Genomic DNA, 25412 nt, shown 5'->3' with positions numbered 1-25412 from the left:
AGCTTCTCAATATAGGCTATATGTGTATATCCCGCAAGTGGCTGGGAAGCTGACTCCGCAGTCTTAGCCGAACCACTTGTTCAAAATAATGTCCGTGGTCTGATACTTCTGGGTCGAAAACATCATCGATCATCCGGAACATGAGACCATAACCACTGGTCCTTTTGACAGAACCCGCTGGAAAGGATTTCTTCAAACTTGCAATCTGCATTCTTGATCGATCCAAAGATGTAAGACCGGCTAAAAGAACGAGTGACGACTAACCAAGGAAGCCAAGATACTTCCACAGATGAATAGCTGCGATTACCACCATTCAGGTGATGCCCATCTGTCGGTATCAAGCAAGTCTAGACCTTCCTCATCCAACTCACGCCAGTCATCCCAAAACCATGACGCGCTATGCTTGCGCTGTTCACCAAGACCCCGAGCCTTGTGTGCTACGAGCTCCAGTTTCAGCTTATCAAGATAAACTTCGATCTTGCCATCTCCAAGAAACTTCGCCCAGCCATAGTTTTTATCACCTCGCCACACTTTGAACTTGTTGGACACCCTTTTGCCGCGCCATCTGAATGGCACTTTGCCGGTCGAAGCGTCTGTTGGACATTTATCGAAAAGCATGAGTGCAGTGTACTTCATTCGGCCCAAAGTCAGATAGCCTCGCAGCGTCCCACCGTCTCCTGGGGTGAAGACTATACTACAAAACTGATCGTGGTCCCGTTGAGACTCGTCATCGCAGCAGCGGTAAAATGTTTCGATGGCGTACTTTCCTTTCAGATTTCCCAAGGGCTTTGGAGGTGGCATTGCAACGTCCTGGTTCTCTGACTTGACTGTCGTTGATCCCTTCGTTTTCTTGGATGCAGGCTGGATGGGGGTTCCATCTGATTTTCTTTTCTTGGTGGCGGTTGGCTTGGCGTTTTTCTTGTTCTCTCTCAACCATGCTCGATGAAGCTGGGGACGAATACCGCGGAAATGCTCTGGTAGTGCTGTCTTGGAATTGAAGTGATCGAGGGCCTCAAGGACCCATGCATGAGCCCGGACAGGGGTTGGCGGAATCTTCCATAATCTCATATGGTGTTGAAGCCACGTTGGAACTTGGAAGTCAGCTCCCGGGATGCTCGCTGGTGCCACAGAACTTGGTGCTGATTGAGATGTACGACTTGGTCCAGGGGTTGCGGACGCGTTGGACTGTGTCTCAATGGAGTGATAGAGAGCCGCAGGGGCTGTCGACTGGGCAGATAAGGATGCCATGGCGCTCAAGACGCAGGCTTGAATTGGATGAGAGTCTATTTGACCCAATTGCTGGAGAAGACAGAAGGTGATGAGGTTGCGATCAATTACAAAAATGACGACGATGGCAGAACCACGTTTTCTGTTCCTTACTGATTGAGCCAGCCCATCCCATTTGAGGTTAGCGTTGATCCCTCCTTGCTGGGTTAGTCCCAAGATGTCAACGCGAAACTGGCCCGCAAGACACTTGCACCACCACGAATGAAGCAAAAGCATATCCACAATAACGATTCAATGCTTCAAAAAGTACATACAACAGCGGGGATTCGNNATCCGCCCCTTACAGGCTTGACGATGGGAGAGCGGACGGGATCCCGTATTTTCCTATAGGTATGGTCGTATGTGACATTCACAGACTGCATCGTGGGCCATACGCTTGCTTGTGGGTAGAAATGTTAGGGCTGTTGTACACGTCTGTGAGCATGTGCGCGGGCCTCGTTTTGACTTCGGAGCCCCATTGAGTATCTGGGGAACATATGAGAAGAACCTTGGGAGAGGTCAAGAGTTGGTTATCAAGTCTTGAACACTTGTGGCGACGAGAGTGAAAGAAGGAACACAATTATGGAATGTAGACTTGAGTATTCAGTTGGTTATGAGGCTATGAATTTCAAAGACATATTTCTCGAAACTAAATCTCCATTGACGCCTCCTTCACCAATTTTTCAACCAACACTACTTAGAAGGGCAATGGGCGAATCTGCATAGGCTGGTTCTCGCCTACAAAAACAGTGTCAGTCCTCGTGCCTTATGAAGGCAGTAAAGCAAGAGACATACCTTCAATGATGGGTGCATAAAGCTTGTCCTGGATGAAGGCCAGACCAGCACCTATTACTTGCTGTCAACACCAAGACCACCAAGGTCACCATGTGATAAAGCATACCTGAGAACTTGAGCTCGGGGGGACCACCATACTCCACGACCTGAACGGGCTGAAGATCCTCGACCTCCTCTCTCTTACGCCATAAGACGCGCTTGGGCATCATGGACCGATCCTCAAAGTTGAGGCGGCCCAGAGCCCACTCGCCAGAGAATAGGCGACCGTCTCGAAGCTCAAAGATGGCAGCAGGGTCGCCGGGTTGAGCTTGGATCATGGGCTCGCCGTTGTCTCGAGGATTGCCGACGGGCTTTCCGTCGACAATGATCATGAATCTTCCGGGGATAGACATTTTGGATAATAGTTGAGTTGTAGTAATGGAGTAGAATAAAATATGGGTTGAGTGATAAAGATAATAGTTGAATACATGGGGATACGATGTGATATTTATACTACTTCAAAACTTGATCACATGTCAAGTTCTCTGCTTTGCTCCCACAAGCCTCTCCAAGTATCTATATCCCACTGTCCGGTCGTTCTCGGAGGATCTACATGCTATGAAACGATGTCTTGAATATCATGCATTACAGCGTCAAGATCTACGGTCAAAGATGCTATCAATGAAACTCAAACCACAAGCGACGCATAAGCCGAGTGAGGGGATGTAAGACTTTGGGCTCAGATGAGACAACAGACAGGAAGTGTTGATTCGCTGCCAACCTCCCGTCATTCCATCCCCACAGCCCATCGAGTTTCCGAAAGCTAGAACTTCCGTGTCAGTTTGGGCATTGCATGGACATCTATGGGTTTGGATAACAGTATAGCTGACTTCATATGTCGTGTTGACTCTATAGCCACATTTCTCGCTATCGTACGGAAGGCTCTCTGTTGGGTCGATAGCAAACCCCTCAGCCGCAACGTCAGTCTAAGATCTGATTCATCTCTGCCCCATCTCAGACGTCTCCCTTGCTTCGCAAATGCAGGACTTCCTTGCTGAAAATCATAGCTCAACGATCTCATTGGTGTGGATAGCCATGATCTGCCGAAGGCTGATTGATCGACCAATTTTTCAAGACAAATCTCAGTTCAGCTTCGAAGTCAAAAACACTCCGGCTCCCCGGAAGGCCACGTATTGGACGAACGCGAGCGGGCACGGCAAGGATGCGGGACTTCCCGTAGGAAGGAAGGATGATCATTCCAGTGATGACTCTGTCAAGGTATCAAAGAATAAAAAGAGAACTCGATAGGAATACTGATATGGATTCAGCGGGAACTAGGCTCGATATTTTCTTGGAGATCTGGAGTTCATTCTCCATAACATAAGAGTATTGAGCTTCAAGCTCGTCTCAGACAATGATCTCTATATTTGAGATGCTGGATATCTATTGGGGAAACAGTCAGGTTCCGAGTGAGATGCGCCAATTGGTGTTTCTTCGTAATCCCGTGTCTCACAATCTGGGTATCTCAGAATCATAGACGTCATAGGTGAGGGGTTTAGGTGTACATACATGGTTCGACATGGAGTCACGATCTCAAGTTGACGCCGTGTCTCAGCCATGTCTTGATTGTATATCAAGATATCCAGCGAATGGCTACGTACACATCCGTCCCGGAGCATCTCACCGCTGGTGGCCAAGTAACAAGGGAAGCTTGAGTTCCAGTTCTCCGAGGTAATCCCTTTATGGTTACGGACAAGCTCTATCCGAAATATCGAGGGGTTGGGCATACTCTCGTGATGCTCGTAGCGACGCCGAACTTTTCTCCGGATCGTATAGCTACTACTATTCTGAATACGGCTTTGAGTACTCGAAACAGGCCTGTAAAAGCTTAAGCTGAGCTCTGGTAAGGACGATCGTAGTCACCTTCGCATTTCGAACCAATGGCCAAGAGGCGATTCTCCGAAATTATCTCCGCTACTTTCCAGAACAAGATACAACTCCGATGACAGAATATACTACCAAAATGAGCGATGTGACTATAGTTTTGTATAAAACAAGTATTCTCGAGATATTAATTAGTAAATAAAGCATTCGGCTTCGTAGAGTATCTTATTCTCAATCATCTGCCCATCATGCTCGGTTCTCTTGTTGTCTTGGTTCTTGCCAGCCTCTCCATTGCTTCGCCAACTTTGGAGAAGCGAGCCATTACATGTCTCAAAGTTGGCCAAACAGCCACTGCATCTTGGACCAATAGTGCGGGGAAGAAATGTACTTTCACGGGTGTTGTTGGTAGCAACTACGGCGCCAATCCTTCCGGATCAGGAGAGTGAGTTTTTCAGCTACCTTACCCTCTTCATCAAGAACACAACACTGATTTGAAAAGTTACTCTTGTAACGGAAGATGCGGAGCCGGGTGCAGCGGCACTGCTGTTGGTAACGTCTATACACAAGATTGCTTCTCTCACGATATCTGCTCATACTTCAACTCCGCCTCCGGAGGTGCCAGGTAAGCTTTCTTTTAAAGAGTAAAGGGTTGATGTTAACATTAATAGTGACCCCAACTGCGGAGCTGCTTACAATGCGGCTGTCGATGATACTGCTTTAGGTTTTGCGAATGGTTGCAGCCAGACGAACCCAAGCAACAGTGTTGCCAAACCCAATAGTGCTCCGGTTTGCGTATAGGACGGCTCATGCTTTGGCCACGAGGGTCAGAGATAACCTTTTGAATTCGATTCATGCTATGCGAACCAGTTTTTGCCTTAAAATACATTGTTACTTCTCAAGCACTTGTTCCGCGGTTTTGTTGAAACTGCTATATCTTGTTTCATGCCTTGACTCCTTGCCGATGATCCTTTCGTGATGGTATGACCTCTTCCATCGAACACTATGCTACCTTTTCGTTTGCTTTCCAGAGGTACATGCGAGTCAGTCTATTGGCTTCCCTGCCCAAGGCTTTGTGTGTGAACTGAGAATCAGCCGTTGTTATGACCTCCTGTTATTATTTTTATACTCCAAAGCAGCTTCCCAATAACCATCAATACCCCCTCAGGAGTTGTCCATCACTCACATGAGAGTAATGCGAACTTGAAGAACGGTAGCTGCGATACTCTGGAATTCCAGACGACGGACAGCATCTTCATGCTGACTTGCCCTGGCATCGATGTGATTTGTTCGCGTGCCCAAGACCCCTGTTCATACCCATGCATCTGACCCCAGAGAAGGACAACACCCCTGCCACTGATGATGGCACCAAGGTCATCTCTGTAGGAAAAGTAAGTTGAAAGGCGGTGCATGATTCGACATCCATCATACACAGAAGCTGACCCAGCAAAACAGATTGCAATATTTAAGGCAGCCTATTGTTCATAAATAATTATCTCAAACGTGTTTCATTAAATACCTAACCTCGGAAAAATCCGCTCTTTCAACATGTCTTCAAGCCAGTCCGATGCCCAAGTACAAGCCCAGGACTCCGACCCTAGTCGCCAAGCTCAACGGGCAGCCATCAGCAAATACTCCGTACCAAGCCAAGCCTAGCGAGCTCAGCGATATTTGGGGAAAATTGGAGCACCATCCCTCCTATAACAGGGTCTTCTCTCTCGGCAAAGATGGCATTCTGCGCTCGCTAGGCCCCGACCGCGATGTTCACGATGCAGTCCCATTATCGCCTCATTTGATCAAGGCGCTTCTTGACCGTCTGCCTTTCTGTCCTGAGAATGAGGTCGACTTTCGCGGTGTCGATGGCAGAAACACGCCTAAAGAGCAGTAGTATCATCCTGGCAAGGGTTTGTTACCTCCGCCTCTCGTTCAGACGGAAGAACAGAGGAAGTTGATTGAGTCAAAGAGGGATGAGACGAGGAGAATTTTGGAGGAGGGGAAGAAGAAGCCGCGGTGCCCGCCCCAAGTCATGTCGGACCACGATCTCGGGTTGAAAGAGACATCGTCGGAAGACGTATCTTGAGCCGTTAATCCAAACTGAGGTCCTCCAAGGCCATCTTCGGGGGAGTAACCGGGAAAGGCACTGCCTGCCATCGGAAAATATAATTGCCATTTTGTCGGAAGATACCGAAATATATGTGGTTTGTCCCGTTTCCGAATTCCAATTGAATGGGATAACAATCTTGACTGGGCAACAAAAAGGCATGACTGCTCAGCCGCAATCGTCAATTTTCGATCAGTGACATGCATTGGCTGCCAGGGCTGAAATAAGAACGGAATGTGCCATGACTAACTAAAATGCTTAGCCCTTCAGCTGGTGTCGTGGCGGCCTCTTGTGGCGTGAACTATTGAAGCTATTCTCAACATTCAAGGCATAATTTCGGTAGTTCAGATTGAAACATTTAAGCTTAACTCGCAAGCACAAAATGATCATAAATACCCAAGAGTCAATCGTGAATTTTAAGTGGAATGGCGACTGGTTATATTGCTGACAGCTCTCGTATAAAGCTGGAGACATGTCGGGTCTCCCGTGGTGCACTGACGAAGGTGAAGCTATTTCTGTACACTACAGTTGTTTCTAGCGCTAAACACAGCCCCCAAAAGGTAAAGCTGGCGCCTGAGTGGCTGGCCTAACAGCTCAGCTGCAGGGCTCCGAAAGTCTGGGCCAGCAAAGCCACGACAGTGCCACCACCTGAACCAGCAGCAAGGTTCAAAAACCAAGGGAGGGAGCTTAGCTCAGGTATAATAAACAAGCTTCTTTCAGCTCGAGCTGAAATATTCATTTTCTGCAGATTTCTCGCGATACTACCTGACTATTTGCAAAAAGTTCAAGTTGAAGATACCTTGAACACGACACGGACGTAAAGGTTACACCCGCAAATATCCGCCGACATGCGCTTCGCTGGCAGCCTCATCCTTGGCCTTTTGGCAGTCAACGGCCTGGCTCAAACAGTCATTCCCGATCAAGACGCAGAGCCTTCAGCCATCGCTCAACCAGAGCCATCAGCGCCTGCTGCTGAGCCCTCGAATCCTGCTCAAGACCAACCCTCAGATGCTGCCGACAATGGAGACGCGCAGCCGACAGATGTAGATAGCGTCCCATCTGCCACAAATGGCCCAGAGCCAACAGCCGTTCAGCCATCAGATGAAGCTTCCCAAGCTTCGGGCGACCAGCAGCCCACCGCGACGGCGAGTGATGATGACGATGAGGATGCCTCAACAGCTGAAGGCACAGCGACAGCAGATGGTGAGAAGAAAGCAGATGATCTTCGCAGACAAGCAAGCTAACGGTGATTGAAGCTACTGCCACGGATGCCGACGCGACAGCTACAGCGTCCGAGACCGACGACGATGACTCGACCGACACAGCCACTGCAACAGCTACATCCAGCTCTACTCCCACAAGCACAGGCACCGTAGTCGAAGTCGATCTCAAGAACGCTACAATTGGCGAAAATGCTGAACTCGTCAAGGTTGATGGCAAGGACGCCATGTAAGTCCCTAAAGCCTCCATGTCCACTAACTCCACTAACTTTCCCCAGTAAATTGAGCGCCCCCGCCAACGGTCAAGCAACCTTCCGCGTCGCTGTCGACAGTGACGACGAATTGAACACGGACGAGCTCATCTACATTGTCGCATCGATCCTCGTCGGCGAGCCCAGCAGCGCGAAACTCCGACGACGAGCCGACAAGACCGATTGTACACTGCAGATCCAGGCTGACGGGCAGAACGTCTATGAGGAACCGCTGTACACCAACAATGGCCAATTCCAGGACGTTACCAGCAGCGGCATCCAGTCTTCGGATAAGCCCGAGGTGCAGGTTACGCAGAAGTGTGGTGACAAGCCATCGCCTCTGACTGTGAACAACGTGCGCGTTGGAAACGAGAGTGGCGTCAAGTCAAGCGCTGGCTCTGGGGGCTCGGGCAGTGGTGGAAGCGGTAGCGGAAGTGGGAGTGGAAGTGGAAGTGGAAGCGGTGGAAAGGGCGGCAGCGGTGACAAGACTTCCACGGCTACAGGTGCTTCAGCGAGCGAAACTGGCGACTCCGGTAATATCGGTGCTAGGACCAAAGCCAGCGTTGGAGCTCTTGCTGCTGCTATCCTGGCTCTCGCCGCCTTGGTTTAATGGACGCATCTATTTGGTCGACATCAAGATTGCTTAGCGGGCATGGGACATGGGAAACTAGATTATACGAATCATTATTCACGACAAAACTAATTACACATAATTGACTAATCGTATATACGGCCAATTCAATTCTCGTTGTCCAATTGTGCGCTTTGCCAAACCCTCCATCATGTAGCAATTCCTGCGACCCTCTTGTCGTCATCAACCAATTCTTTGTACCGGGGAGCGCTTCGCTGTCGAAGCAATTTACCAAACTTTATCATGAAGAAGCAAGCGGAACAAGCGGCCAAAGCGATAAACGCAGCTGAGATGAAGCAATTTTTATAACCCATGTTGGTGATCCAAGGCGTGACGCTGTTGGCTGTTAGTGACTGCTGCTGATCTCATCTCATCGGCGGACGGAAACTTACCCATAACCAATGGCAAAAGACATCGTGTTGCGAACCAAGATAATCGTAACCATCGCATCACCGCTGAGTTCATAGTAGCTATCAATCAGATAATTGATGCTGATGATGAGTCCCATGACACTCGTCACAGACAAAGTGCACATGGCGAAAATGAGGCCGAACCAGTGAACGCCGTGCTGTGCGCCAACGCCCCAAAGGATCAAGGAAGCTGGAACGCCAATGACACAAATCGCCAGCGGCCACAAGCGGTGCTCAGCTTCCATGATACCATTGTTACGCCGCGCAAGTCTGATGGTAAGCCAGTCACTCAATCGTCCCGCGAGAATGAATGCGATAATGGTACCCAGACAGCAGGAGAGGTAGCTCAGTCCTACCATTGACGGCTTGAAGCCATACCCGGGGCCTGACAGGATGATGGATGCTGTCGCATTGAGGACATTGAACCAGATCAGGTACGAGCCGTACGAGAAGCCAGCGAAAAAGATGACAGGCCAGCCGAGGTATTGAAGCGAGCGTCCAGCATGACGAGCCATACTCTGGCTGGGAGTAGGCTGCCAAAGCGACAACTTCTGCAAGAACGTTCTCGGTTTGGTAAACTGGACGTTCGCCTCATCAGCCTCCCTGACCTCAGAGTTCCCAGCGTCAGCAGCCTTTTCTTCCTCCTTGCCGTTGTTCGCAACGATCAGTCGGGATGGATCGTATGGTACATGATCGCCATGTCGAGCGGCACGATTGTAATTGGTTTCTTCCATAAAGAAGAAGAGAAACACGAAGACAAATGAGAGGAAGATGGCAGGCCAGTAGAACACCCATTGCCAGCCTTGATACTCGGCAATGAAGCCACAGATGACGGGCGCGAAGTAGTTGCTGCCGGCTAGGGCGAGGGCGTAGATGCCCATGTATGTTCCACGTTGATGAGTGAAGTACTAGACAGAGTCAGTCGCGCGCTTTAAATGATGCATCGAGCCAGTACTTACGATGTCAGTGATTGAGATCTCGGGCAGGGCTTCAATGGGCGCGATGAAGAAGCCTTGGATGATGCATTTGGCGATCCATTCTCCGTTGCTTGAGACGTATGCGCTGCCACCAGTCAGTAAAGTCACACACGAATATCCCACCACTGAGAAGCATTACCTCCAAACGCTTGTTGCCTGGTAATACTTGTTAGCTATGGCTTGTGGTGAAGGCATTGAGATTGACTTACGATGGCTCCAAGGACAGATAAGAGGTATGTCAAACGCTTGCCATATCGCAACGAGAAGGGTTGCCAAAACAACAAACCCCAACCCAACAGAAGATACATGTAACCTGTCCCTTCATTGAGCGTCTTGATTGAGACCTTGGACTGCTGCGATAGCGGGACAAGGACCGAGTAAACAGTGGCAACGGACATGCCAGTGAACCAGGTATACCTTTCCAAGTCAGCAAAAGGAACGCACATAGAAGAAATAGACTCACAGGTTCTGACAAACCAACGCAAGAAGTTTGCGACGAGGAGTCCAATTGAGAGGATCCTCTGGGTCGTCACTTGGGGCAGGATCAAGGACGATGTCGCCATCACCACCACCTGCATGACGAACACGCAGGTTGCGATTGAGGTCAACAAGATAGATAGTCCCCGGAATGGGGTCTTCCCCCACCACGTTTACCATGTTGAACGTTGGCGAAGGCAATCGAAGTGTACAAAAAGAAGTTGGTCTAAGAGGAGGCCAGTATGACTTGTTCAATTCGGGTACCAACGGACGTGGCTCTATGTGAGGTTTTATAAACAAAGCCCCAGTATCGATGTTACCAGAAGAGTCCGGGGGAATCAGCAACAACAGCGGTGCAACACGGCGTTCGGGGCCCGGTAAGTATATCAAGCCCGACATGGTCGCTGGTGTTGTTGTTGGTGGTCGAAGCTAGAAGAACAATGGAAACGCCGCTAAGGATTGTTCGACGAGGCGAAGGGCCCTTGGGACATGTTGGTGGGCGACTCGTAGATTATTCCAACTGGTCACCTGAAGCTTCTTGAAGCCAAGGGCGATCGGTTTGGAACAGTTGAATGTCAACAATGGGAAATTTGAGGATGTTTGTGTCGGTTTGGGTTGTTTGGGTGGTCAGAAGTGGAGGGTATCGTGAGCCAACGACAAGCTCGCAAGACAGCTGTCGACTGTAGTTTGTTTTGATCCATGGTCCGAGCTTTTCTTTTGCTGGGCAATCAGCAGCGTAAACAGCTGAAGTTAGGGCATCGAGTAAAAACCAAGGGGTCCAAGGTTCGAGAACTCCCGGGCCAAGACTTGACATATATCAGCTGGATCATCACAGCTGCACCATCTCCTCATTGTCCTCCTCGCCATGCTTTCCTGGCAAATTTATTTTCACGCAAACACATCCTTCGACCATGAATTTTGCCTCTTCTTCTTCAGTCCCCCCATCAGGGTCTTCCAAAGACTACTCCAGTGTCGCCACCCATAGCTCGAAGTCCCTCGAATCTAGGCCCTTGGCCACAGATATGCTTCCAGGGCTGCCGGTTGTACAGGTGAAGCCCATGGCTCTCGGCACTCCCGAGTTCGAGGAGAAGAGGGCTGCGTTGCTTGAAGCATTTGCAGCAAAAGTTCCGGCGGAGCTGCGGCTGCCTTTGGAAGTTATACAGGACCCCCCAACAGATGTCACCTCGATCCCAACAACTTGTGGTATTTTATCTCCAGAGGAAATCATCATCACTGAGAATTATGATGCAGTTGGCCTTCTTGAGGCAATTGGACGTCGAAAGCACCCTGCGGTAGCAGTTGCCCAAGCGTTCTGCAAGCGTTCCATCATTGCGCATCAGCTCACATGCTGCCTCACACAATGGTTCATGGCCGAGGCCATCGAGCAAGCTCAAAAGCTCGATGCATTTCTCGAGGCTCATGGGAAGCCTATCGGTCCATTGCATGGCTTGCCAATAAGTATCAAAGATCACATTCAAGTTGCCGGAACCTCTTCCTCACAGGGTTGTTTTATCAGTATCAGCGACGATGGCCAAGATGCAGACATCGTGTCAATCCTGCGTGCCCAAGGTGCCATCATTTACTGCAAAACGAACCAGCCTCAGTCACTGATGCATCTTGAAAGTGACTCTCACTGGGGAAGAGTCCTGAACCCTTTCAACATTCATCTGTCTGCTGGTGGTTCGACGGGAGGTGAATCTGCGTTGATTGCGATGAAAGGCTCGATCTTGGGGATCGGGACTGACATTGGGGGGAGTATTCGTGGCCCATCTGCTTTTTGTGGTATCTATGGCTTCAAAACCACATCGAATGTCTTGCCGACAAGGGGGTACATCAAAGGCGCTCCACCTCCAGCCGTGCTGAACATCCCTCTGTCGACGGGACCAATGTGTCGCTCCTTGAGAGACATGAACCTTTTCATGAAATGCGTCCTCTCTTCAAAGCCTTACCTTTCGATCCCAACGTCGTTCGGATTCCGTGGATTGGTCTTGAAACACAGTTCAATCGGCGGCTCAAGGTCGGCATCATCAGCAACGATGGCTTCATCGAGCCTCAACCGCCAGTGAAGAGGGCAATTTCGTGGGCCAGAAGCCTTCTGTCCGACAGCAAGTTTGCCAATCTCATCGAAATGAAAGAGTTCAAAATCTTTGGCGCGGAAGAGGCATGGAACCAAGTCCGAAGACTTTACTGGCCCGACGGCGGGCATCTCACCAAAAACGGCATAATCTCATCCGGAGAACCTCTTCACCCTCTTACAGAATGGATCTACAGAGACGCAGAGCCCCTGGGCATGCACACCGCCGTAGATCTTACAGCCGTCCACAAACAGCGAGACGATTTCCGACTTGCTTTTGCCAAAAGCTGGAGTGAGCAAGATGTGGATGTCATTATCGGGCCGTCGTTCGTAGGGCCAGCGTGTGCGCACGACACGGCCTTCTACTGGACGTACACCTCGCTCTACAACCTTGTCGACTACCCGGGAGCGGTTATTCCCACGCCAATTAGGGCTGAATCTGGGGAAGTTTACGATACGGGCTATGTTCCGCTAAGCGATGCTTGTCGACATGTTAGAGATTTGTGGGAGGAGGGTGATTTTGGGGGTGCGCCTGTTAATTTGCAGGTGGTGGCGAGGCGATATCACGATAATGAGCTTTTTGGGGCGTTGCGCGTACTGAAAGACGTATTGGACTTGTCTTAATTGAACTGGTGTCTTGCAGTGATATTAAAAAACTGACATCTCTATTTTTAATCGTCATTTCAATGTATCTCGCTCTCAAGTTGTGCAGGAATGTGCCGTGATACGAAATGCTTCTTGGTTTTTGGGATTTGCTTGTGAGATCAATGAGTTACGAGCATGGCGTCGGTAAAGTTTGAAGAGATGTTGCGAAATAACCGTCGCGAACGCCAAAACGCTATTCACAACGATACGATTACTGTAAAATGTCTAGTATATTTTAAAAACCACTAAAAGAGAGTCATTTTCACCTGAATTGAGTTAGAGGTCTCGTAACGAAGCATCGCCATTGCTGACTGTACTCAGCGCAAGGTATCATCTGCAACCAACCCTGAATACGACCATTTTCGTCAACCTCGGACGCGTCTATTTTGAGTTTTTAGATCCCGCACTCCATAATCTCATTCTTAAAACTCTTTCTCGACCTCGGCACCTCGGTAATGAGATACAGTTTTACGGGTTTTCAAGGCTTTTTGAGGCTCCCTCTTCAACAACCAAACCTGTCCTAGCCCGCCACCATCCAGCTGAACCCCGTGAAACCCCAGGAAAAAAACAACGCGTTCACGGAAATACGGCGAGGGTCGTGATTGGCCTTCATGCAGCCTCGAAGCTTACTAGACATGGGGGGTTGCAATCGGTCGTCTTCCTTGATTTTCTTGACACACAGTGAACCGTTACCCCATGCATTAGGCTCAGGCCTCCCTCCGTTGAGAAATGGAGATGGAGATGAGGAAAACATGGGGTGCAGTTGACAGGAATGGAGAATGGGGTTAGGAGATAAGCGGCGTCGCGACGATCTCTTGATTTTAGGTAATAGTGGTGTCGCCGTCTGGAGCTTGACAACGTTACAAGATGAGATGGCGATAGCAACACCATCGGGAGACAAGATGGCAATTGAGAATCAGCTGAGGCGAAATAGGGAAGAAATCGCCAAGGGAAAATGGCGGTTGCTGCCGGCTTGGCCTTGGGAATGACCGGAGATAAGATGCGATGTGATGGGATGTGATGTGATGCACCATGTCGCTTACTGATCATGATTTGATGAACTTTTGAAGCCAATCCTGCGACAACAAGGCCAATAGCCAATGTCGCAAAAGACCATATCATTCCGTATCGAGAAGCTGGCTAGCAGATTATCACGGTATTATCGCTCCAGATAACCCTATTTCCCACGTCGAGTTTCCTTGAAAGGGAATGGGCTCACGTTCTTACTTGAGGGTTGTACGTCATATGACAATTTGAAGCGCGCTGTTTGGACGAGCTTCTTGTCTGAGATAAACCTTGCACAGATGATTTGCGGGGAGGCCTTGAATGATTGAGTAATGACCTTCCTGTTGGGTAAAGATTACTGACGGTGCCTGAGATAGCCAGCCGTCATTCCCGACTCACGCGCCCTTTGTCTTGTCTCGTCGATTGGCCCGTCCGTACGTACGTACTGTACGTGCTACAGTATTATCAGTGGCGAGTGGATTCAGGGTTCTAGTTCTCCCTCTCCCTTTAACGTTAGTCGCGGACGGCTACTGCGATTGTTACGTTACCACGCGCTTGGGAGACAAGTTGCCGCGGAACTTTTTTCATTTAGCCTGTGGGTGTTTGCAAGAAGTTGGGCTTTGCCTGTTGTGGTAAGCTTGATACGAGGTTATGCCGATCTTCAATGATAGGTGATTGATTGATGATCCTTCAATATCACACGGTACAACACAAGCTGATCTCTTGGCTTTACGATATCGACAAGTATAACGTGATCGCGTAGTATATAAAAGAGTCATACAAGCGGATTCGCCGTGTCCGGAGAGCGACATCGCGATAGTGACAGTCACAGTTAACAGTGACAGAAAATGGATCACAAATCCGGACAATTCCCTCGCGCCACTAGACTCGGCTGTTTCTGTGGGGTGCTTTTCTCTACTGTACGGCCGGAGCCTCCACTTGAGGTGTCACCGTCGCTCGTACGAGACAGGGGTTGACTCGGATCTTCGGCATTTTATGTTCTCGAAATTTTGCAGAAGCACTCGGAGCACACCACACGGTCATAGCCATTGGCCACCTCGAGTTGCCCGTTGCTTCGATGCTCCATAGCCATATCCGGGCCGTTACAAAGGTTCCTTACTCTGACGGTCGGATGTTTTACAGCAACGGGCATGGCTTCGGTCGAGGTGTGGCATCTCGTGGCGTAGAATATGGAGTCGACCGTGTTTCCATGACAGAATATTTATTAAACGTCTCCAGATCTTGGTATTTTTATTACTCTTCCTTTACTCCCATCTCTCCTCCCTTTCATCATCAATCGAACCTCGCCTTGTCCATTGTTGCATCCGTGACAGTGAAAACTTTTTCAGTTCATCGAGTCTCATCGACGCCGTCTCGTCTGCAACATGGCCCAGAATCACGAGGATTTGGCCGCCGAGTATGTCGCAAACTCTATTCAAGCTTATTTCGCACCCTTGCTAATCTCATGCAATGTAGGCTCCACGAGGAGTTAGGTGAGCGCGTGCCCGCCGAGAAAAAGACTGATCTCGCTGGTGGTTATATCGCCCCTTCTATTGATGAGAAGAAGTCTCTCGACAAGCAGCACTATGCTTCTGATCCTGAGTTCGGCACCACTGCCGATGGCGAGGAGCCAAATGATCATGAGAAGGCGACTCTTCGACGTGTAGGAGAGAACCTCCCTGCTTCAGCTTTCCTCATCGCTGTGGTCGAGTTGACGGAACGATTCACCTACTATGGTGCCCAGGGTCTTTTCCAGAACTACATCTCCAACAGCCCAACAGGTGCAGATGGTGCCAAGGGTCTTGGAATGGGCCACCAGGCTGCTACTGGTCTCAACCTCTTCTTCCAATGGTTCTGCTACGTGACTCCCATTCTCGGTGCCATCATCGCCGATCAGTACCTCGGAAAGTACAGGACCATCTTAGTCTTCTGCGGTTTCTACTGGGTTGGTCTCATCATCCTCTGGACTACGTCGTTACCTGTTGCTATGGAACATGGCGCTGGAAAGGCTGGATACATCATTGCTATTATCGTTATTGGTCTCGGAACTGGTGGTATCAAGTCCAACATTGCGCCTCTCATCGCCGACCAGTACCAGCGACGCAGAATGGCTATCCGAACTGAGAAGAACGGCGAGCGCGTTGTCATCGACCCTGCTATTACCTACCAGCGCATCTACATGGTCTTCTATTGGTGCATCAACGTTGGTGCCCTCTCACTGCTCGCTACCCCCTTCATGGAGAAATACAAGGGTTTCTGGACCGCCTACCTCATGTGTTTCTGCATGTTCAACGTCGGTATCGTCACCCTGGTCCTCCGCCGAAAGACCTTTGTCAACCGTCCTCCTCAGGGCTCCGTTATCACTGATGCCTTCAAGGCTCTTGGTATGATGATTGCTGCACGCAACACCGATGCCGCCAAGCCCTCGTGGCGCGAGGCCAACGGAAAGACTAAGGTTGTCCCCTGGAACGACCACTTCGTCGACGAGCTCAAGCGTGCTCTCCGCGCCTGCAAGGTCTTCATCTTCTACCCCATCTTCTGGGTTTGCTACGGGCAGTTCTCCACCAACTTCGTCACCCAAGCTGGTCAGATGCAAGGCCACGGTGTTCCAAACGATCTGATGCAAAACTTCGATCCCATCTCCATTTTGGTTTTCACTCCTCTCATCGAGAAGGTCTTGTACCCCATCCTTCGCCGAGCTGGTATTGAGCTTCGACCCATTGCCCGAATCACTATCGGTTTCTGGCTCGCCGCTCTCTGTCTTGCCTACGCTGCCATCGTTCAGCACATCATCTACTCTGCTGGACCTTGTTACGAGCACCCTGGTGAATGTGCTGCTGGTCAGGACGGTAACACCAAGCTCCCCAACAACGTGCACATCGCCATCCAGACACCCGCCTACATCTTCATCGGTATCTCTGAGATCTTCATCTCCGTCACTGGCCTCGAGTACGCCTACACCAAGGCCCCTCCCAGCATGAAGTCCTTCGTGCAGTCCATCTACCTCTTCACCAACGCTTTCGGATCTGCCATCGCTGAGGCACTTGTTTCCGAGGCCAAGGACCCCAACTTCTTGTGGCTCTACACTGGTGTCGGTATCTCTTCATTCGTGACTGGCTGCATCTTTTATGCTATCTTCCGCCACTACGATGCTCAAGAAGATGCCATGTATGATCTGGACAGAGATGAGCCAACTCTTACCCACAACGGCATGGAGCCCAAGACTGTGGATCACGAGTAATGATTTGTAAAGACTGTATTATAGTTAAATAGTGTCATTGAACATATTATTTCAAACAATCGTGTGATCTGTGCAGCGCGTAGTTGTGAAGTACCAAATCCCAAAACGAAAAAACGTTCGCGTTATTTTGTCACGCGGTGCATGCCCCGTTCGAATCTGGGACCTTCAAAAAAAGCGGGCAGGGGAGACATCATCGGCTAGCCAGGGGAGGGTACCTATGGGTTAGCAAGTCCTTAACAAGTGCGCCAAAACCAAACGGAATGTGTGTTGCCCTGGAGCCAGCCTCGTCTCACCCCACCCTGGGAAAGTGTTGAATAATTCGGGCTTAAGTAGGGTGAGCAATCAGTCATGGGCGTTGCCTTGAAGAAAAGGATACGGCACTATTCGTTGGCCAGCCCAAAGTGTCGTTTCCCACCCTGTTTCCGCGTCAATGTCTAGCCACGAACGATAGCACACGTTCATTTTGTTACAACCGTCTCTGCCCAGGTATTCACCACTTCATTACAAGCTGTGGCTTCAATCTGCCACAGCTTGACGCGTTATATGCATCAAAATATCAATGCAAGCTCACTTGGTCCTCATCAGGAACTCCTCGTCAACTTCCGCAGAGTCCCCCCTTTCCATGTCGCCCCCTTTACTGGCGAGTTCGGCTTGATCCTTTACCCATTGAAGCACACTACAACTGACCCCATATTCAGGAAAGATTCAGTTGCACAGGCTCAGGTTCCCAATCCAAGACGATTTGTTCACGGGTTGACTTTCCGATGCATATATTCAAGAAAGATGAATAGGGGGCGGACAGGCAAATGTCTATTCTACATAATGGGGCCAATGACTTTCTCCCATCACAACCCGAAATCATAAGCCACCGGCAGCCTTCCATTCTTCTGCTGAACTAATGAAAATTTAGACCACACCTCACCTTCGCGATTCCGAATTCCCGGAGAGGTTCCCGACACCCCAATCATATCTCTCATACATATGCGCGAAACAAAACGCCAAATTCTGCAACTAGATACAGTCTCAAACCTGAGAAGACCGTTCTTCTACAAATGTACTTTTGGCTCCATATCGAACATGTATATCATGGTTGCACCGCAGATGTAGCTGCGGTTCGGTTAAAAAACAATCTTCGCAACTCTGGCTCGGTGAACTTCTGTGAAAAAGTCAATAAAACTTTTGGCTGCAAAAGAGAATGTGCCTCGAAACCCGAGAAAAGCGATTCGAACTCGAACCGATGACCTCAAAAAACAAAGGGAGGGTGCAGGGAGAGAGTTTTAGGATTTTAGGTTCGGAGTTTAGAAGGTTTGTAGGCTTTAGGAGAGATACCACTGCACCACTGCCCTTTGTTGAGGATATACAGAGTCAAATTGACATATAAGGGTAGCTGGGCGGAAAGGCATCGAGTTAAAAATAGTTTGGCCATGTTAGCTATAATGTACACAAGCCCCACCGCAGGACTTGCATCACAATTCTCCTTGTCTCTGTTTACGTTTCCTATCCAGCTCTTACTCAAAGCTCTGCCATAAGTTCCACTGCAACGCTCCAATCACCCATAGAAACCCAAAGTGCAAACCCCGATACAAAGGACCGTTACGCAACTTGTCGAACCCGCAGGGCTCGTCGTGGCTCCAAAGGTACACGAGAAAGCTCGCTGGCCGGAATGCTATATAGTCGTTGTGGTCTCTCCCGACGAGGTCGCATGAAAGTACCACCTGCCTGTTGCCCGGTTGCCTCTGTTGAGCCCAAGCTGAGAAGTCCCCGTGCCCGTCTCTGCTGATACGTCATGGGTCTACCGGTCGTTTCAAACGGAAAGGTTCGGAACTCTGCTTGAACATTAGGACAGCACTATGCGTATCTGTGTCAGGGAATATGACTTGCCATTGACCCTCGCAACTAGCTGAAGAATGCAAGCCGGCTGTATCTTCCGGGCGAGTCCCTCGGAGTCCAGAATGTATGGAATTCCTGCCTGCAATTGTTTCAATGAGTCGACATACGTAAAAAGAAGAGTTTTGGGCATACCTGGCCACTGTCATCCGAAGAATCTCTGTAAAACTCGATTGATCCACCAAATAGACGACTCTCGAGCCAACGGCCTGACTCCCCAGTTACTGGGAGATTCTCGTCATCAGTCAAACCAACATAGTTCAGGTACGATACTTGTGGAGGGGTGTATGAGTCAATAACGTCTTGGCCTTGAGCCAGATATGTGATGAACACATGGGTTAGCTCGTGAGCAGTGGCCACGGCTAATAGAAAGAGAAAGGTTCTGAAACGGTTGCCCATTTTTCTTCCCTCGCTACTCCCGTCACTGGATTGTCGAGCAGCTATGGCCATCCGGGTGACATGCTAAGTAGAGTCAGGCTTGAGGAGCTATTACTTAGAATACGTTTCTAAGGGACAATAACTTACAGAATGGTTGTAGTAAATACCAGCAGCGTGCTTAGCGTCAAAACGGAACAGATCACCATTCCATCCACGCATCCGTCTTGTTTCAGCAATTACATCTGAACCCTCCACGCCACCAACGATGACACGAGGAAAGTCCCTCCGAACAGCAAGAAGAAACTCATCGACGTATCGTGGCATCAAGTTAGGGTCACCGCCAAATCTGAATATTTGTGCTCTAGCCCACTCTTGAACAACAACCAGGCCGACTCTCTGTAGAGCTTGACGTCCTTTAGGCTTTTCAAGAATAGACAGGCCAGCATGAATTGCAAAAGCCAGCTGCAAAAGGTTAATATATCCGGAGTGATTCCGTTACTTTATTTTGACAGACGTACACCAGTGAACTCCAAGCTATTTTCCTGCAACGGCTCAAGACCATCTTGGTTTCTAAGAGTGATCCCGATCCGCCCAAGCCCATTGACCGTGAAATCTCGTGGAGCGCTCATTCTTAAAGATTGATGATAGAACGGCTGGCGTAAAAGGAAAGCAGAAAACTGGCAAAAAATGAGGTGAAGTAACTAAGATAGAGTTGAAAGTGATGCTTGAATTTGAGCTACAGTGAAGGGACTTTGTGCCTTAAGTAGACGAAACACTTTCCCCAACCGCCAGTCTTTGAGATGTAAAGTCATTCTGAGCTTCCAAATATATCACACTCCTATCACAAGCCACTGATAATCCCGACTTGATGTTGAGCGATACGCTGAACTTTCGTACTGAGCAGGCCAACAAACTTTCTTGCCAGGTGAAATGAATGATTTTTATAACAACCAACAGCCAGAGCATACATTGAATGGTAAATGAAGTCCAAAAAAGGTTAGCCTTTGTTGGTTGAGGTACTCTGTACGTAAAAAGGAATTTCGAGGATAATTTGGAGGCCAACTTTGAAGCCCGGTTGAATCGATACTGTTGCTCTTTTACGCGCCCAATGGGGTTGCAGGCGCCTCTGTTGCAGATTCGTTTTTTGGCGCTAAATGCACTGTCATCATTGGTCGAGGTATTTGCCGTTACCTATCTCATGACCTGGCTTGCGACCTGTTTCAGGTGCTTTCCTCCACCCTGGACTCATTAGTCAGGCGAGGCTTGTGCTTTCCCTTCACATCACCAATTTTAATATCGCACAGAACAGCATTGCCAACCCCAACTTGATCCAAGACCAACCCAAGCAAAATATTTTTTTCGCGATAAGATTCCCCGTCGCCAGCCATGGCTTTGAATGGCAGTCTAGACATGGCAACTATTGATGTGCTGGAAACAGAGCATCAGAAGGCTTTTGTACAAGCTTTGATGAGAGTATTGGAAACAGATGTCGCGGAAAGGACATTCGCGGAGATCATCGATGGGCTCCCTACGATTGAATCGTATCAAGACTTCCACTGGCCTCAAGAAGGCCACCCCGCCACTCAACATCTTGAGCTGTGCCCGGGTATGATTGAAAAAGCTCGCCAGCTACGTTCAGACCTCCCTGTTACGAGTTTGACATTCAGACTGCCAGTTAGTCCTCATGATACGCTCTTACACATGCCGTTCTAACACCCGACTCCAGTTGCTACATGCTTTTTCAGATACCGCGATTAATTCAAGGCCATTTCACCTTCGGCTGTTCGAGCTGTTAGCGGTATCTATTCATCAAATTGCTGTATACTTGTACCAGCAAGATGGTGCCAACCATACACACCAAGACTATCAGAAGTGGATAGATTCACCACATGATACCCGTAAATGGGATGGGTATCGACACCCGACAGCTTTTTGTCATAGATTCTATGTTGCGGTTGGGCGGTATCCCAATGGGGAAGCCGATACCGTTGGATACTGGGCCGAAGCAAAAGTGTTTGGTGGGGTCTTCGTCTTCGACCGCGGAGAATCAGAATCAGAGGCACGCTGAACTAACTTACTAAATGCTAGTCCGAAATATGCTGACATCTGTGTAGTGTAACGAGCTTTACCTCCATGCCAGTCGACGAGTAGGCCCCTATACTTTATTCCCCCTTACAACGGCCCAGTTCGAGAGATTCGTTGACTTCCTTCTGGCTGATACAGAAGAGTCTGCTGCATCGCGAAGTCCTCTCCCATTCAGAGCAACGTCGGAGAATCGTTGGCGGTGGCATAGCTGGGATGCCATAACCCGATATCACATATTCCGTGACAAGTATGAGCGAACCGTCCAACCTACAAAACCAACTGGCGGCGTCAAGTCTTCGGTAGACTGGCCGGAGATTGCTGATGAGCTGTATCTGATCGGTGCAATGCACGATTATTGGGATGGCCAGCCGGTAGATAAGGATAAGGTTCGTGAGGCTTTGGAGAATTTACAACAGGTCACTCCATCTTCGCCAGTCTGGTCAACTAGGAACGCACATACATGGACCAAGAACCTTTTTGAATAGACTTATATGGCGTCCAGAGACATCCACTGAGGATCGGTTTACCAGTTTCCAGTGAACTGGGGATAGCTTGGGACCTTGACCTCTCTGTCGGGGTAAACGCCGCCCCTTTGCGGCTGCATGCCTTCCCATCTTGCCTTTGCTAATTCCCTTTTCTCCTCTGCAACACTCTTCTCAGAGTTGTCAGAGCTTTCCTCCTGGATTACTTCTTTCTTCTCATCCTTTCCTGCGCCAACAGTTTGAGTGTCTTCTTTGCCGACAATCTGCCATTCGTCCTCGGTCTCTGGGTTCGACGCTGGATCAAAGTCAGCGGTATTGACAAAAGAGAGAGATCATGGCTTTTAGATTCGTTACCGGTGGTCGCCTTTTCGTTGTGATTGTCTGATGACATTGTTGGATCTTTGACACCTAGGGTTCCGTGGTCTTGGTTTGTGATATTCTTTAGTCACTGCGGTTCGATGGAGGTGAAGCTTGAAAGCAGGTGACGTGTCCCAGCAGGCAGCCGGTGGCGAGAAGGATCGCCGCCACTTTGTTGACTAATCCAAACTGCCCTGCATTCAATGCAATGAGACCTTGGCATCGCTGGTAAGAGTGTTTGATATTGAATCGGACACTGTTGTGGATAAACGACAGTTGATAAGATCTTAATGGAAAGGAGATATTCCTCTGCCATATGGAAGTATGATTGATTGTAAAACTAACAGTCGTCGCTCAAACACTACAAGTCCAGCAATGACCCAGCTGCTCTCTTCCCATTACCATCAGACTCACGCCCGCCCCGAGAAGCTGCAGCCTTGTATACACTGGCAATCTCACTCTGCCATTTCTCAACATCTGGTCTCACGAACCGACGATCGTAGGTGATCAGACCATTCACTTCGCCTTCAACATCGCTCGTCTGGGTATATACGGCACCACTGCAAGCGAAACGCTGAGTCTGCTCGCGAATATCTCGGAACAAGACGCCGGATCGATAATTGTAAGAGTCGAGGTTCTCGTTGATTTCGTATGTCTCCGGGATGCTATCGATGGCTTGCTTGACGTTCCAAAGGCTGCAGCGGCAGTTAGTGGCGAAGTTGAACACGGAGATGCGAGCTTACTGGTCTATCGAGACATTGTGACCGATACCACCGTACTCGCCAGCAATGCCGATGCGCTCAGGATCATATGGGGTCTTGGGTTGCGAGTAGAATGGCGTGCCGCATTGAGGTGCAGCATAGTTGTGATTGTCCTAAACCGAGTCAGTGAACGTCCGATGAGATCTCGAGGTGGCTCACGTGGAAGTCGCCAAACCCATGGTCATTCCATCCGCTGATAGAGTTGATGAGTCTCGACTTGTCGAGCTTTTGCAGCAGCTCAGTCAGGCTCTTCTCAGGAGAACCGTCTCGCTGACCCCAGCCCTCGTTGTAGATGACCTACCATGGTTAGCAAGCGAAAACCGGACTGCCTTAGTCTCTGTTCAAACCCATGTGACGATTGAAGTGTAACTTTTGTGTTGTTTCACAAGAATCTCGAACTGTCGTTGAAACTCGGCTTGCTCCGCATCGTTGGGCTTGCGGTTACCGTCTGCAGGTAAACTGGGCATGTCTTGGATGACCAAAAGACCAAGCTCGTCGCATGCTTGGTAAAACAGATGAGGTTCGTATTTGATCTTCAGAGGTCAGTAAGAGCGATTAAGATCACAAGGTCATACTAACATGTTTGCGGACCATGTTGAAGCCAAACTTCTTCAGGAGCTTCAGATCAGAGACCATGGCCTCCCTGTTCGGTGGCGTGTACAATCCGTCGGGCCAGAAACCCTGGTCAAGAGTTCCAAATTGAAACACAAACTCGCCGTTGAGAAGTGGTCGTGTGACGTTCTCAACTTTACCTTTGGATATAGTTCGAAAGCCGGTATAACTGTGTACCGTGTCTCCGCTGTCGAGTGTTACGGTTATGTTGTAAAGCGTTGGGGAGTCGGGCCACCAAAGTTTCGGCGACTCGGCAGTGAAAGTGAATTCTTCATCGGTCGTTCCTTCGTGGGAGGCCAGTTCTGTGCCATCGCTGCCTTCGATCACCACTTTGGCGGATTTGCCAGACTCTTGAGAGGTGTGGACTGTTACAGTAACTGGAGTGGAATGGTCAGCGATCGGATGAGATAAAGGGGACGGGAAATGACCAACCTTCACCATCCGCACCCGCAGCGAGGTCGAGATCGGTGATGTAGTCTTTCGGAACGGCCTCAAGCCAGACTTGCTGCCAGATGCCGGAGCAGGAGCGGTAGAAGATGTGACTCGGTCGCAAGGTCTGTTTGCCAATGGGGATGACTTGATCATCTGTCGGGTCGTTGACAAAGACGAGCCTGGTAAGATGTTAGAGCGCGCTTCAGCTTGGAGGCTCAATCATGGACTTACAGCTCATTCGACTCTCCAAACTTGATGTCCTCCGTCACGTCAACAGTGAAGCGGTCGTAGCCCCCAATGTGCGTCGTCTTTTCTTTCCCGTTGACAAAGACGGTTGAGTTATAGTCGACGGCCTCAAAGTGAAGGAGAACGGTCTGATTCTTCCAGTCATCCGATAACTCGAAGGACCTTTGGTACCAGAACTCGCGCTCGTCGAGAATCTGCAGTCCCGACAGAGCACTCTCGATGCAGGCGGGTACCAGCACCTCACGATCAAGAGGGCCCTCCTTGGGCGGGTTGCTGAGATCGCCGTCACCGCTCCATGTCCAAATACCATTCAGGCTCTTCCAAGCATCGCGCTTGAGCTGCGGTCGCGGATGTTCCGGCCAAGGATTGGTACCGACCTTGTAAGTCCAGTCGGTGTCAAGTGGAGGTTTTTGAACCTCGTATTTTGTCTGCGCTGAAGCGACGTCAAGAAACAGAGAGCAAAGCCCCGCGAAGGGGACAAGATTGGACCAGAACATTTTGAAGAGATGGTTACGATGAGTGAAATTGCGCATGAGGATGAAGGGGCCTTTGTATTGCCTTAGCATGCCATTCCGTGTTCCCCGCCTGCATACCACGTTGAGTTTGTGTGAACCTTATGACGTCTACATCGTCAGCGCTTAACGAAGAGCTCCAGGGGATCATCATGTTATTTCCCCCTCTTCCCCCGCATCAACGCTGATCATCACACGTTATTATCCCTACTGTATTACAAATTCTGCATGATTTTCCTGTATTTTGCTTCCGGCAGGTGGAATAAATCCCGAAGGATGAGGCTTTGCTTGTTTAGCTACCAAGATTAACTTTGCCGATGTGGTATTGGAGTCCCCATCCAGTATTAGCGTGTCTGATCACCATTTTACAAGAGGCTTTGTGCACATCACAAGGTGCCCGCTGGGGCCTGGCCGTTACAGGGGCACAGATCCTCTGTAACCCAAAAACAACAAGTGCGTGAAAGCAAGACAAACGTTACGCCATTTGGCTCCAGCAAACAAGGTTACAAACATTCTTATTCCTTGTTACTTTTCAACGTGATTTCAAACTTTTCATTCAAACTTCTAGGGTACCTTATGATGGAATGCAAAAATGCTTGGCTTGCTGTACTCGTAGGGCAGGCTGCTAAGGTCCGAAGGTCTCCCCTTTTGCTAACGCCTTGTAAGGGCAACTCTTCCAATCGCAAGTATTCTGTTACATACACCGT

At 49.5% G+C, this 25412-nt stretch overlaps 10 protein-coding genes across 10 annotated transcripts; 5 read left to right on the top strand and 5 right to left on the bottom strand.

Moving 5' to 3' along the window:
• Positions 1-303: 303 nt before the first annotated feature.
• On the bottom strand, positions 304-1248 carry FTJAE_8073 (uncharacterized protein; the record flags this gene model as incomplete). The annotated part of the gene is made up of 1 exon (XM_037354852.1): positions 304-1248. The coding sequence occupies one exon, from the start codon at positions 1246-1248 to the stop codon at positions 304-306; it is 945 nt and encodes a 314-aa protein (XP_037204865.1).
• Positions 1249-1963: 715 nt separating this feature from the next.
• On the bottom strand, positions 1964-2453 carry FTJAE_8072 (uncharacterized protein; the record flags this gene model as incomplete). Its single annotated transcript, XM_037354851.1, has 3 exons — positions 1964-2004; positions 2062-2112; positions 2168-2453. 3 exons carry the CDS (start codon positions 2451-2453, stop codon positions 1964-1966), a joined length of 378 nt encoding a protein of 125 aa, XP_037204864.1.
• A 1719-nt stretch (positions 2454-4172) lies between these two features.
• FTJAE_8071 (uncharacterized protein) lies at positions 4173-5809 on the top strand (the record flags this gene model as incomplete). The annotated part of the gene is made up of 5 exons (XM_037354850.1): positions 4173-4366; positions 4442-4546; positions 4593-4710; positions 5139-5312; positions 5504-5809. 5 exons carry the CDS (start codon positions 4173-4175, stop codon positions 5807-5809), a joined length of 897 nt encoding a protein of 298 aa, XP_037204863.1.
• A 1061-nt stretch (positions 5810-6870) lies between these two features.
• FTJAE_8070 (uncharacterized protein) lies at positions 6871-8103 on the top strand (the record flags this gene model as incomplete). The annotated part of the gene is made up of 3 exons (XM_037354849.1): positions 6871-7225; positions 7279-7471; positions 7521-8103. The coding sequence occupies 3 exons, from the start codon at positions 6871-6873 to the stop codon at positions 8101-8103; spliced, it is 1131 nt and encodes a 376-aa protein (XP_037204862.1).
• A 170-nt stretch (positions 8104-8273) lies between these two features.
• On the bottom strand, positions 8274-10168 carry FTJAE_8069 (transporter HOL1; the record flags this gene model as incomplete). Its single annotated transcript, XM_037354847.1, has 6 exons — positions 8274-8460; positions 8517-9442; positions 9494-9596; positions 9651-9667; positions 9721-9928; positions 9975-10168. The coding sequence occupies 6 exons, from the start codon at positions 10166-10168 to the stop codon at positions 8274-8276; spliced, it is 1635 nt and encodes a 544-aa protein (XP_037204861.1).
• Positions 10169-10899: 731 nt separating this feature from the next.
• Positions 10900-12686, top strand: FTJAE_8068 (general amidase; the record flags this gene model as incomplete). Its single annotated transcript, XM_037354846.1, has 2 exons — positions 10900-11680; positions 11932-12686. 2 exons carry the CDS (start codon positions 10900-10902, stop codon positions 12684-12686), a joined length of 1536 nt encoding a protein of 511 aa, XP_037204860.1.
• A 2411-nt stretch (positions 12687-15097) lies between these two features.
• On the top strand, positions 15098-16953 carry FTJAE_8067 (proton-dependent oligopeptide transporter POT family; the record flags this gene model as incomplete). The annotated part of the gene is made up of 2 exons (XM_037354845.1): positions 15098-15129; positions 15189-16953. The coding sequence occupies 2 exons, from the start codon at positions 15098-15100 to the stop codon at positions 16951-16953; spliced, it is 1797 nt and encodes a 598-aa protein (XP_037204859.1).
• A 1593-nt stretch (positions 16954-18546) lies between these two features.
• FTJAE_8066 (uncharacterized protein) lies at positions 18547-19847 on the bottom strand (the record flags this gene model as incomplete). Its single annotated transcript, XM_037354844.1, has 4 exons — positions 18547-18801; positions 18976-19302; positions 19366-19680; positions 19737-19847. 4 exons carry the CDS (start codon positions 19845-19847, stop codon positions 18547-18549), a joined length of 1008 nt encoding a protein of 335 aa, XP_037204858.1.
• A 757-nt stretch (positions 19848-20604) lies between these two features.
• FTJAE_8065 (uncharacterized protein) lies at positions 20605-21788 on the top strand (the record flags this gene model as incomplete). Its single annotated transcript, XM_037354843.1, has 2 exons — positions 20605-20892; positions 21333-21788. 2 exons carry the CDS (start codon positions 20605-20607, stop codon positions 21786-21788), a joined length of 744 nt encoding a protein of 247 aa, XP_037204857.1.
• A 38-nt stretch (positions 21789-21826) lies between these two features.
• Positions 21827-24690, bottom strand: FTJAE_8064 (beta-galactosidase; the record flags this gene model as incomplete). Its single annotated transcript, XM_037354842.1, has 8 exons — positions 21827-22080; positions 22557-22837; positions 22886-23016; positions 23063-23200; positions 23251-23436; positions 23483-23892; positions 23948-24126; positions 24179-24690. The coding sequence occupies 8 exons, from the start codon at positions 24688-24690 to the stop codon at positions 21827-21829; spliced, it is 2091 nt and encodes a 696-aa protein (XP_037204856.1).
• Between the last annotated feature and the right edge of the window lie 722 nt (positions 24691-25412).

The sequence above is a fragment of the Fusarium tjaetaba genome (genome assembly GCF_013396195.1).
Source record: "Fusarium tjaetaba strain NRRL 66243 chromosome Unknown NRRL66243_c0000166, whole genome shotgun sequence".
NCBI lineage: Eukaryota > Fungi > Ascomycota > Sordariomycetes > Hypocreales > Nectriaceae > Fusarium > Fusarium tjaetaba.
The sequence above is the reverse complement of the archived record's forward strand: the minus strand, read 5'-3'. Positions and strand labels throughout refer to the sequence as shown.